At 36.3% G+C, this 14,302-nt stretch overlaps 1 protein-coding gene across 4 annotated transcripts in view; it reads right to left on the bottom strand.

Annotated features, from left to right (window-relative positions):
• LOC117415194 (signal peptide, CUB and EGF-like domain-containing protein 1) overlaps window positions 1–14,302 on the bottom strand; it is a 132,883-nt gene that overhangs the window by 24,799 nt on the left and 93,782 nt on the right. For all 4 annotated transcript variants that reach the window (XM_034025220.3, XM_059026965.1, XM_034025222.3 and 1 more), the window contains one exon: window positions 8,894–9,016. In XM_034025220.3, the coding sequence (XP_033881111.1) occupies window positions 8,894–9,016 (123 nt within the window). The remainder of the gene's footprint in view (window positions 1–8,893; window positions 9,017–14,302) is intronic.

Below are 14,302 nucleotides of genomic sequence, written 5' to 3'. Positions count from 1 at the left end.
AGTAAATAAAATAATAATAAAATAAGATTTCGGGTTGAAACCCTAATAAATGGAGGGGGGTGTGAAGGTCCATTGAATACAGATGTTCTGTATCTTGCTGTGAATCTGGAGCTGACAAATGGTTATTTGGACAAAGAGCGAGCCCTTAGGAAATTGGAATCATTTGTGGTAGTTAGACATGTGCAGGAAGTATAATTATTTCCAATTAAACAGACACTAATTGGAGGAAATTGGAAGCAAGTTCTGATATTTAGGAGCTGTCATAGGGAATTAATGAAATGATCTTTAATTAGCTGCAAACAAATAACACCGCTCCACTTCTGGACAGCATTAGGGCCCTCGAAAGCAGCTTCCAGGAAATCACCAGAAACATGCCCGTAAAAATAGGGACTAACAGAATCCATTTTTTAAAGTGACCACAAGTCAGTGGCCAGTAGCATTGGTGGAGTTTACATGTGTGTTCTAATTTAACTCGAGATAGTTTGCTCGAGTCAGAGAACAAATGACCCTGTCCCCCTTGCGGGCTCCATATATTTTACTTGACAAGAGCAGCTGTCAACCTGACGTCATGCGAAAGGGGGGAGCTCATATGCAAATTAGCCATGCGCACAGTTCTCGTGCCGTTTCGCAGAAAAGGTGGTTTACATGCGCAGAGAACATTAACACAAGATCAATCTCATCACAAAATCCATGGTTGTGTGCCATGTGACATCTTGTTTTAATTAAACTGTTTAAAGGCAGTGTTAAATTGGTGTAATAAAGCTGTGGTTTGTTACATGCACACGCATCACTATTTCCTGTGTCAGTAACAACACATGTAAACTCAACCATTGTAAGTTACCGTAAAACTTCAAGTAATTGCTGGGTCTCAAATAATCGCCTGTCTCCAATATGCGCTGGGTCTGCTGGCAAATATTGTAAATAAGCGCCGGCTTTCTATTAAACGCCGGGTCTCTGTCATTGCAATTGAAACTGAGGAAGGTGAGGAGGAGCTTGAGCATAATGAACTGCTAATAAGAGACAGCGATGAAAGTGACTATCAGGATCAATAAATAATAATAATAATAATAATAATAATAATAATAATAATAATAATAATAATAATAATAATATTTTATTTCTTAGCAGACACCCTTATCCAGGGCAACTTACAGTCGTAGACAAAAATACATTTCAAGAATCAGTACAAGTATATGACAAAATACCATTCAATAGAAAAAGTAATTTAAGGTATGCCTACATGTAATGCATATTTGTTTAATGCAGTTATTACATTATTAAAAGGTTTGATAATTTTAAGCATGCTGAAAGTAGTCCAGATACAAACCTCTTGGTGTATTTTAACGTTTTGTTGTATTAACAATGTACAAGTTTCAGATTAAAAAATACATTATTTTTGATAATGATACTTATTGCTTTTATTGTTCATTTTAACTTTTAAAAACATTTTAGAAGTTTGTTTTATTATTATTATTATTATTATTATTATTATTATTATTATTATTATTATTATTAACAATGGTAGACCTAATTCCATTTTTAAATACAAATACGTACTTCTGCTTGTTCATTTTCCAATGTTTTGCATACCGTATCCTTGTTAACCAGTGCATATAAAAAGACAGTAATAGTACTTTTGCTTTATACTTGCAGGTGTACAATACAATGTGATTGTGTTATAAAACAAAACTGTTACTTGGTTCCCACTGACACACAACCTTTTAACAAAGTTGCTGGAATGTTTAAATTGAGTTACGATGCTGCTACAAGGCTGTGTGTTAGCGGCTTCTCAATGACCGCATGAAGCATGTGAGGCTAGAGATCTAATATAAACGCCGGTCTCCAATACACGCCAGGTCTGCTGGCAAATATTGTAAATAAACGCCTGAGGTGTTTAATTGAAGTTTTACGGTAATAAGAAGCTACTTTTCAGTTAATCTGGGACTGGCCAGCCTGTATATCTCAAGGAAAGGAATAGCTGCTAGTTGTATGACCACTACCACTGGTTGGGAGCACATAGGGTTTAGCTGAGGTTTACAGCAGTGCAGTCATGCAGCTCTGATGAATGGTCTAACAACATACAGTACTGTATCTGATTATACAGAACTCCAGCTCAGAGTTAGTGTGCAGGTTAATAGGACATATGATGCCGACTGAGGACATCTTTGGACTACTGGCTATTGGGTATGTTAACAGTCACAGAGCTACATAATATTTGGACATGACTAACATATTCAAGGATGAATTTTTCAATTCAGGAAAAGTCAAATCAGGATATTTCTTTTTTTTTTTTAAACAGCAAATTGTTTTTTGTTATAACATTGTTTCAGATTAGTACAATATAAAGAGATGTATCATAACACCTTCTAAAGAACTAGTTATTCTTCTAAAACGGTCGTAACTTATATTAATATTGCACAAAAATGCCAATACAGTATATACACAAAACAAATTCATCGTTCAATTAAACCCAGTTACATACTTTGCTTTAATTTAATGTTGCTTTGTAATTTATCTGACCTGATTCTCCAATTTCTATCTGTTCTCTTGGCATTATTCATTCGTCCTGAACTGGATGGTGTAAGATATACACAGACCACACCCTCTATAATTTACAGAGTGAGTCAACTATTAGACTTGAAAGCTGCCAAAATCACTTCTACACATAATGACACGCTAGATAGCAGGCTAGATGGCGCTGCTTTCCTGGATTAAACGTCTCTCGGCCCTGTGTGACGGGGTACACCCCGCCCCTGTGTATTATATTATGTATTATTTTGTATTTGTGTTGTATTATTTAAAACGTATTGTTTAGTTATTATTTATTGCAAGGAGAGTGTGTTCAGGGAAAAAGAACGGGAGAGAAACAGAGATGAGAATCAAAACTAAAGAAACAATTGCTACTCATGCTGAAATAGTTCAGCACGATACTTGTTGCAGGTCTGTGCATGATTTTGTCTTTTTTGGCCATCGTGCCATTTATTTTGAGTGTTTTGCTTTGTTATAACCTTTTGTTTATTTATAATTAAGGGAGCTGTACTCAATGCAATCATATAACTGAATAACAAATGTTGATGAATATCAACTCTATAGGACACATTATTTAAACAGCCTTGTCTTGACAAGAGAAAGGAGGCTTAAAAGGCTGTTGCTGGCTATCATTACATACCATGGCAGGCAGGCTCAGCTGCAGGATGGGTTTGTGGTGGTAGGGATGTGGTGAAAGGAGAAACCACAATTAGAAATCGGAGGCGGAACAGTCCTATGTCTTTCAAGCAGCAGTGCACATGAAGGAGGTTCAAGAAACATAAACCAGATTGTGCGACGCTACACAAGTCATTGGATGCTAGGTTTAATTGCAGTGATGTTTAACAAACTGTAATGAAAACATGCCTGGTTCATAGTGACAGCCAATACACACTTCCTAATTACATATGCAGCTCGTATTTAGAGGTTCCAAAAGCATGGTTTCTTAGCCTAATATGGACCACATCTTAGGGGACAGTGTGCCCACTCATCTGAGGGAGGCTTCTGAGGAAACAAAGATAATTTGTTCAGTGGCGCTACTTGCTTTGTTTGCTAGTTTGCTTTTTGTTAGGCATGTTTATCACAAGAACATTCTTAGGTGGGTTGTTGTTTTTTTGTTTGTTTTATGAAAAACATTGACCTTTTTTCTCTTACCAAATATATATATATATATATATATATATATATATGCAAATCATGGAAAAAAAACTAAGTAAAAATCTTTCCTTGCACTACTGACGAATTTATAACAGCTTTACACAGCAAGTTTAAGTCCACAGAATGGATGTTATTTTACATGTTGGAAATTCTGAGAAAAAAGCTTGATGTGGTCCACTAAAAAATCAAAAAGGAAAGACTGGGAAGTCTGCCCCTTCTTTTTAAATAAATGTATGCTCTACATGGCTGGCCTTTTGTTAGTGTGCAAAGTTATACTTGTTAACACAAATTCCTGGCAGCCTGCGATGACACATACTTGTGTAGCAAGTTTTTCTTAAGAAAGATGTTTGGCGTCTTAATAATGAATGCGGCAAGCATTGTAACATTAATCCCTTGCTGCTAGTATCAAATAAAAAAGATGAATTATTGACTACATGAAATCTATTTGCATCTATTAAGATTTCTTCAAGCCAAATGAGCCCCACTGCACGTTAGATTCCTTTCCATAGAAAAATAGTTGGATGTGAGAGCCAAACAGCAAACATCCTCATCAAGCTCACTCATGTGATGATGGATCAGCTACTCTTTGAATATTTACTGATGAAACGTAACGTGCAATGCTGACAGTTGGTCTGTTAACTTTCCTTAGTAAGGTTTCCAACGCACCTTAATGCTGACCTGAAAACCCCCTTCTCATTAGTCCTGAGACTGACAAGTGTTCCATATTGTACCAAATGGTGTGGTGTTATGATGTGGACTAATATGTACAGTAATCTGTCACACATCCACCCGTCACATATCCGCACTAACCATTTATCTCTTCAGCAACGTTACTCTGTCACAAGCATTAATACCCTGTATCTTTTTAAACAAGGGATTTAGAAGAGCACCTGAATAAAACCTGAATCTCAAAACAATAATTGTGTGACTATAGTAATTGTTACAGCTGTATATAATGGTATTTAAAACAGGGTTTATTTATCTGCCTTTTTAAATATCCGCTCTTACTCTGGTCCCACCGCAGTTGGATACGCGACTGATTATTGTACTTGGAGTCAAGCTTCACCAAGGCCATCTGAGGTGAAAATTAGGGGAGACGAGTGAATGTCCACCCAGAACAGTACACTAAATGTTACCTTAGGAAGGAAGTCCACGGTTACTGCTAATCGGTGTCTGTGAAACCAGCTTTGTGACATTATATGTTAAAAAACGAACTCACAAAGCATTAGCCATTTTAGAGTGCAAGTCAATGTATCTATGTGGCCTTTTTTAGTATAATGTACTGTATGTGCTTCATTATGATTTTGCATACACTATTGCTGTCTCTGAAGGAACTGAACATATGGTCATACATAGACAAAATATATGCCAGCATTGTCAGCAAAACAAGAACTGATAAAGTTTACGACGACATTTTCTTTTATTATTTAAATGTGAACTTTTCACTTGGCAACTGTCAGAAAACATGGTGACAGATCAGATCTCATAGTTATTGAGAAATAATTGGTTTTAATTAAAATCAGTTCACAGAATTCTATCTTTACACTGTATAATGGTATGCAGGCCTCAGTAACATTGCCTGAGTAAGATGAACCAGACCCGAGAAACAACTCCAGTAACTTCAAACCCTTGAACAGGCATTTCATGGAACCATTTTTTGAGTAATGGAGTGAAGGAGTTGCATATTTATGTGTCTACATGCTGTAGCTCTCCTGACAGATCTACAGAGACAGAGCTGCGTGGTAGAGTATTATTAAATTGCATTGCACATTAGAAGTCAACTTAACAGGTCAGCCCCGAGCTCAAAGAGTTAAACACCCCCGTATTGTATTTTATATATATATATATATATATATATATATATATATATATATATATATATATATATATAAAATAAATTTAGGTGTGCCCAATTATTTGACCAGTGACAGCACCACAGCCAATGTGTCACTCCTTATTATGTGTCACTCCTTATTGTACTTTATGTCAGAGAGTTTTTTTTTTTTTTAAGTTTGTATAGTTTGTAACAGCCCATATTCATAGTGTTTGTAAAAATTATCTGGTTATAATGAAACAGGAAGAAAAAGTCTAAATTCCTATAAAACCAGTGAAGCAAAGTCAATGAATATGGCTTAAATCTAAGGCTTAAAAAAACCCAGTATTTAAATAAACAATGAGTTTAAGTTTGACGAATAAGTGTTTTTGTTTGTAGAATTTGAATGCATTTGTTTATTTATACAATAGGATTTGTAAGAATTGTCTATATTACTGTCTTTAATGCTTATTTTGTATAGTGGTTACTTTGATAAATACTGTATGTCATCTTACCAGCACACAAAGCCAACACTGCAAATTATGGAATTTTGTTTTTTTGGCTGGCTTACATTTGGAACATACAATGTAAACAGTATGGCCTGAACGTTACAAACTGGAGAGAAGTTCGTCATTAGAATAATACACGACAGTCTGTATCATTGACGAAAGCCTCAAGTGGTATTTAAACTTGAACAAATTTATTTTGGAATGTAAATAAACAAAAGAGAATATGTTAGCATTCAAATCCCACGAGGCTTTTAAGTACGAGCCGCTGTTTTTCTTTTATGCAGAAAAAAACAAATGAAAGAAGTGAAATACAGGCTGCAGCCCCTGCATTAGGAAATAAGGTCAGGCACATCTTGAGGAAATGTTATGAAAAGGTCCTGAACCACATGTATACACGTATATAAGGCCTGGAGCAGTTAACTATTTGTTAGTTGACCATGAAAATGAGTTGAAACAAATATTAATATGATCGTGCCTTTGCAGCAGCTCAGTATATAGTACCTGAGAATATTTCCTAATGATACATGTTTAAAAAGTGTTTGACTTCTTATCTATATGTACAAAACTTGTTGGACTGAAATGCCTTTTTGATTGGTTGCTCATAGTTATTCAGAATACCCCTACTAGAAACCCTCTACTCTTGGACATTCAAAACCAATACTGAGAGCTACAGGGCACAGAAACCTTGCTTTTGTCAAACAATTACTTGTTTACATCTTCCCATGTATGCTGTGTTATGCTTAGGGTTTCTGTTTTTTGGTTTTTATTAATTTCATTTTCCGGTGCTTATTTTTTAGCTATTTTGGAGTTTTATGTAAATCTTTTTTTTTTTTTTTTTTTTTTTCGGGGGTTTCGCTTTTTATATGCTGTGAAATTATTGTTTTCGTTTACTTTCCAAAATGCTTGGGCGTTTTTTTCTGTCAAAATATGTATAGTAGTAACTCGACAGTACTTGCCCACTTAAGTTGAACATTCTTTCCTTTGCTGTCTTCCACAAAGAAATCCTTATGGTCACGGGCACATTCTTGTGTGTTTTTGAGTGTAGGCATTTTTTTACATTTTGCCACAATTTGCAATTCTGTTTTAAATCCCCCAAATCTTAACTGTAATACAGGTTTAAATCCCGCAAAAAAGCCTGCATTCCTAATTGTAATCTCGTTTTAAATCTTGCAAGTGGAGTCTCCAATAGAAATGTAGGGATGTACTACCACTCAGTAGATGGGGTGGGTTTAAAGTATTCAGAGAGAATCAATGATAGATACAAGCCAGGAAGGAGGGACATTGCCCAGCTGGGAAAGGTACCAGGGGTGTTTTATCGTTTTTTATCGGTTAATACCAAAAACAAGAAGCCCTAATTATGCTGTCTGGAACATTATAATTTTGTAGATCAACCAAAAATCCCAACCCACCTCACCCCACCCTCGCCGCCCACCCTACCCACCCATATTGACAACTTCATTGTGAATGAAGCGAATGACAATCACATATTTTTTAATATGTAAAATCTGACCTTCCCTACTAATTTTGGGAGCCATGACCGTACCGCCTTATAACCTGTTCCACAGTATAAAGGGCCGCCTTATAAAGGGGGAGCACTGTACTAGTTATTAACAAAAATGCTTAGACATCCTCTACACTATAAATGATTAACACAAATGACAGCTGGCTAATTGCAACCAAGCAATCCTGTTCTCCCCAAGTTTACTTAAGGTATTTTAATGGACTGTCATCAGTTTAGAAAATCATTAGCAAACTTTTTATTCACTTTTGCTACAGAAAGATAATGATCAATAATAATCAAATTCACACAACACCTAGCAAGGTAAACCAGTACTATGCAATTTCCATTTGATAAAATATCACTTTCAAAAAGGTATTTTTCAGCTGTTGGCATGCAAAGACATGCCTATTATAAAAGCCTGTAAACGGGTAACTTGGCTTCTCAGATGCAATGGTCGCATTATAAATGTGGCAGCTGTACATTCAGCCATAATGCCAGCGGAAGCCACAGGCACTGTACCTTCGATATTATTTACAGAACAGCCTTTGATGTTAAAGTAAATGGAGCAGTGCACCTGTCTTTGGAACACAGAACAAAAAAAAAAGAATTGGCTCATTCATCTGAGGCCAAGCCGGTCTGATAGGAAACACTGCATTTGAATAGAACAGAATGGACAGGTTGGCTAGAATCAGCACACCTGCTTTTCTCTATATACTGTACATGTACCACTACGCATATTTCTGACTTAGATGGATGATTTTGTTATCCAGGCATGACCAAAGAGTCAAGTTTCATCACATTTCGACAATTCTGATGATACATGTAAAAACTGACATTCATTTGGTTTGAAGGACAAACATATGTATCTACATTCACATGATGGTGACTAAATCATGAACATGAAAAATATGACAAGTTTAATATAATTCAGATTCAGTTTAGTTCTGTCCTTCTTTGCCCAACCAATCACAAGCCAGAACTAAGGAATTACATTAACAAGCCATCATGACCGATATGCTGAAACTCCTGAGAATGAAAGTGCAAAAGTTTCACCATAATAGGCTGACCCTTTCCCAAGATATACTGTATGTTCAAAATGTATGAGTGACATAGGTAAGGCCAACACCAATCATAACAAGTATGTACCTACATCTACTGTATGTTAATGTAAAAATCACCAGAGCAGGGAAACAATAGTAATAGCCACAAGGTTTCGTGAGCAAAGTATGAGGCATATGTCAATATATATATATATATATGTCAATATACACATACAAATAACATACCCTAAAATAAACAAATTAACAAACGGTTGTTAATCTAAGACCATTATGCTTTATGAATAGCAAACTAAACAACATGGAGCAAGCCTAATGATAAACTCACCTTGACAGCTGCGCTCGTCCGTTAGGAGCTTGTGTCCTTTCTGACAGCTGCACTCAAAACTGCCGACCGTGTTCCTGCAGAAATGGTCACAACCGCCATTGTTCACCAGACATTCATCTATATCTGTGAACAGAAAAGTAAAATATGTACTGTGTGGCAAAGTGCTATATGTACAGTAAGAATCGAGATGGGAGCCCCTATTTACTGGGTTTTAAGCTGAGTTACTGAGTTTGCCGCAGATATAAAGTCAAATTAAGCGGGGTTTTTTTGCACCAGGTGCAAAGTTTGCTCCCCTTCAAATCTGAATTAAAAATAGCAGATCTTTTGAACTAGGTATAGACAACTTGATTTAAATGCTCTTACCTTTTCTAATTTCAGTTAGAAAAAAGTGGAGCAAACTTTGCACCTGGTTCAAAAGCTTAGTAATTGTGTCCAATTTTGTTTTTATTGGCACACCTGGCTCAGTGTATTCAACCCTTGCTGCAGTGTAAAATGTGTTTTTTTCTTTCTTAAAACTAGTAAAACAGCATGAACTAGTAAAACTAATATTCTAATGTGTTTTGTATGTATTTCTTTTAACTTGATGTTTTGAATGTAATCATGTAGACATGTTTTTTTTTAATGGCCCCCTGATCTAATACATCGGCCCCTCCAGTTTAGAGAAGGTGTATCCGGGCCTGCTTTTTTTCACTCCTGAGTAACCATGTCTTCTTATTGGCTTAAGTGGTAAATCTTAAAAAAGCTAATTTAGAATATTTATTGATTTGGATTTTGCTTTGTTTGTTAAGTTTGATTAGTTGGATAAGTGGAGTAATTGTTCCAGTACAAAATCATTTCCAGTGCTTTAAAAATACACTTTTCATAGATGGGATTTTGGGAAAGCTCACAGCAGAAGATTACATAACAGACTTACCTACACCGAAGAATATATAAAAAAAATAATAATAATTGAAGTTTATGGAGTTGTAATGCATCCCAATGCATGCAAAATCATGTTTCCCAGCCATAACAGTTTAACAGACCATGTCACCAACAATGGAAACCTTTGAAACTAAGTAAGCTGTAGAAATTGCTTACTGCTTTGCGTTTCGTTTTTCAAAAGCTTACTCACTATGCAGAGCTGGGGTGGGGCTCACTGAACTTAACAATTTCTAAATCCACAGTGGAAGAAAACCTCATAAACACCCATGCAAACGTCCATCAAAATCAGACAAGATAGAGCCTTCCATAGCTATAAAAACCGTCACTGTGACATACTGTAAATTAACATTAGGTGGATAACTTTACTGAACAATGGTTCAAGCAAAGTCTCCTCAGGTTCTAGTAAGTAGTTCTGATGATATAACATGTAGTAGTCCAATTATTAAGAAGTCAGAACTCAAGCTAGGTCCAGCTCTATATATGGATTTATGGAGAAGAGATTGCCTTGGTAAAATGAAGTGTGGTTGCTGCTCCTTTTCTAGATGCTTAAAGCAGGAACATTAACATATTCAAATTTAGGGGGGATATGAAACTGCAACCACAATAATACTAAAAGGAAATGAGAGAAACGATTCTCTCTTTATCTACATTTCGGTTTATGTACCCAGCTTTGTCTCTCTGGGGACAATATAGTACAGTGGAGTGACAAAAAATAAAATACAAAATAATATAATATATATTGTTGTGTAGCATTATAATTAGGGCTTCTGATTTTCGGTTTTAACTGATAAAACCCGATAAAACACCCCCCATACAAAAAAAATGAAATCTGTGGATAGCCAATAAACACTGGAAAACACCGGAAAAACTGTGGAAATGGTTAATTAATTCATGTTGACTTTACCCTTTTTCAATAAAAAAAAAAAAAATCTACTACAAAAATAACAATAAATACATTTCCCAGCGCTGCTGGGCAATGTCCCGCCTTCCTGACTTGAATCTATCATTGATTCGTTCTGAATACTTTAAACCCACCCCAACTACTGAGTGACAGCACATTCCTACATTTCTATTGGAGACTCCGCTTGTGAGATTTAAAACGAGATTACAATCAGGATGGAGGCTTTTTAGCGGGATTTAAAGCTGTATTGCAGTTAAAATATGGAGGAATTAAAATAGAATTGTGGCAAAATGTACAAAAATGCCTGCACACAAAAACCCCAGAAGAATGTGCCATAGGGATTTCATTGTGGAAGACAGCAAAGGAAATAAGGTACAACTTAAGTGTGCAAGTACTATCGAGATACTACTATACATATTTTGACAGAAAAAAACAATTTACATAAAACGAGGATCAAAAAGAACACAGAGATTTCTCATTTCAGAACTCACTCTATTTTCAAGCCCGTCAATAACCAAACTGAAGCTCACCACGTTACTCAACTGACACGGAACAAATGGAGGTGCAACTCAAACCCTTTCACCCCCTGCTGAAATACCTGCTTTACTGAGTATGCACAATAATAAGTGGTGGTATGGAAATTTAAAAAAACATATGGGACGGTAGACAACAAATAAACTGTGGCACTGCTCGATAGCGTGGAAAATCCTATGACTGTTTAGTCCCCATTAAACCAAAGTTAATTGATGCCAGCGTTGTTGACATGTGTGGATTACAGGAGTTGTAGTTTTCCTCTGCATTTCTGCTAATTGGAAACACCTTTCAGTGTGTACCAGATAAACTACTATTCCCAGAAGACATTGTGCACCATCCACTCTCCCTGTCTCCCTCTCTCTCAAATTCAGATGGAGACATGAGAAAGTATCTTTAACAAGCTCTCAATTGCTGGCTCCACTTTCACGCAAGATCTTGTGCTCGCACTGATCTCGCAGCACCCGCAAAGCTATTATTTTTGGTACAATATTTTCCTCCCAGGTTTGTGATGCTACATTAAGCAGCTCACACAGACTGTTGAATTCTGCTGTCTAATCTAAAGTGAAAGGAGGCGGCCAGAGAATCGCACTGGAGATTACACTGGTAATCCCTTTTTGATTGGTGTTCTATGTGATGAAAACTGCTTCAGATTAGTATTAAAGCCTTTGAGCCGGTAGTCAGTCAAGCACAAAACAGTATGGGAAAAGTGCCAAAAGAGGTATTTAGCACAAACACTGTGAAGGAAGCAGCAGGTTAAACAATAAAGACTGGACAGAAACTTAAAAATCCCAGGGTAGATAACATCATGTGTGCTTATAGGCCATACTAAACCATTTTCTCATATAATACATTTAAAAATTAATTAACTGTTCATGCCTTCATGCTCCTTAAGTTAAAGGAACTGTTGTCTTTCTGCAGAGGTGTGTGACTGCCAATTATGTAAATAGTCAGGTTTACATTACATATTAAAAAAACTAAAAGTCACTAAATCCCAAGTCATGTAGAGACTTTGGCATGCCAGGCTTCTTGTCTGGAAGTGTTGACATGATCTCATTGTGAGAGCAGCAAGGCTTAAAATCAAGTCATGTATAATGTGTTAAAAGACACCTTGATCCATCTCTAGAGCAGTCCAGGCATCAAAATATTATGAAGTTTACCGCTCTGTGGTCACACTCTCCCTGGCTAAATGCTATCCTCTCCTGGACTGACACGTTGTCACAACCTACAGCACTGTTTAATCCTAAGGGAGCCTGCGGCCCCACCTGGCAGGTTACATATCTTCTAATCCTCTGCTGTTTCCTCAAATTGTGTGTGATATTTTTTTTGTGTTTGTCATGATACTTAAGGATTAAATAAGACCACTAATACAGCATTACAGATCCACAGCCTGTACGGTTTCCCAGTATTTTAAAGTTAAAGAAAAAAAGTGTTTCTGTTGTTCTTATGGCTTATGGGCAGCAGTGTGGAGTAGTGGTTTGGGCTCTGGACTCTTGACCGGAGGGTTGGGGGTTCAATCCCCAGTGGGGGACACTGCTGTTGTACCCTTGAGCAAGGTACTTTACCTAGATTGCTCCAGTAAAAACCCAACTGTATAAATGGGTAATTGTATGTAAAATAATGTGATATCTGTATAGTGTGAAATAATGTATAATGTGATATCTTGTAATAATTGTAAGTCGCCCTGGATAAGGGTGTCTGCTAAGAAATAAATAATAATAATAATAATAATAATAATTATGCATACTGTAATGACTGAAAAACATTTAATGGTTTGGTAATTACAGATATAAAACGTATTTGCTAGCTTTAATTAGTTACTGTACCCATTACAATATGTTTCTTAACTTCTCATCTATGGTGAGGGGATAATGAGCATCTGAAATGCTGCTTAGCTCAAATTTAAGATATTAATCTCCCTGCCATTCCCTGCTTTACAGCATGAAATCTGTCAGTTGCTAAGGGTTACAAGTGATGCATTCGCCCATTTAGCCATAACCCTTACTCTGTGGAAGCTGGAGGTGAAAGGTTCAGGCAGGTATTACCTAATGGTGGTTTCAGACATTCCTCAATATGTCAATTACCAAAGCATGAACCCTTTTAATAAGAAGAATCACTGCAAGATTGTAGAGGAGTGGGAGCACACCGGTTCGTACACAGATTTCCTTTTGTGTCACTTTCTCATCTCCTTGATTGTCTTTTCAGTTTCCTGAGCAGACTTGCTTTGGGAGATAAGAGACAGCAATTTATCAGTGCACATGGATGTGAAAGTCAGCTTCTTTCCCTCTGGAACCTATCGTGCTTGACATTATCAAACGTCTGATCGATGCGAAGAGCAGAGCAAGGCTGCTGAGGGATCAATCAGTCTCTCAAACAACATGATGCCCTATTAAGCTCTTATTACCGAGCAATCAATTAGATTTGCATGAGACAGAATGCCAGCGAGGCAAAAGGCCACAATCTCCTCCAGCCAGGACTTCAGTCTTAGAAGGGAATAATTGAAGATGCCTTAACAACAAAATAACACAATGAACTGGCATAAAGAAAATACCGAGTCACTAAGAAGCCCTAGAATGTGGTGATTAAACATACCAAAAAACCCTGTGTAACCCAAACAGTTTCCAATAACAATAAAGACCCTATGCAAAGCACTCCTGACTAATTTGTTTTTTTGTAATTAGATCTCTGAGCAATCTGGGGAATCTCATACTGTTTAGACAGCAACATGAAAACGTTTTAATGACTTTCTCACTCAGCACTATGCATCCAGAAATATCCCCATAACAAATATTGCAATTAGTTGTATTGCGTATCATAATTTATTCCCTTACATTACCATGCAGTTTATTATTTTTTTTTATAACTAGTGCTAGATTTCACTTTATTATTAATAACAAACAAATGTAATATATATATATATATATATATATATATATATATATATATATATATATATATATATATATATATATATAATTTCTGAGACATCTCAAATGCACTGTTCAGATAACTTTAACATGAAAGCTGGGACTCAGCCTTGGAATGGTTAACCTATT

The sequence above is a fragment of the Acipenser ruthenus genome, chromosome 7 (assembly GCF_902713425.1).
Source record: "Acipenser ruthenus chromosome 7, fAciRut3.2 maternal haplotype, whole genome shotgun sequence".
In the NCBI taxonomy this organism is placed as follows: Eukaryota; Metazoa; Chordata; class Actinopteri; order Acipenseriformes; family Acipenseridae; genus Acipenser; species Acipenser ruthenus.
Note: the sequence above shows the minus strand (reverse complement) of the source record. Positions and strands in the feature narration are given on the sequence as shown.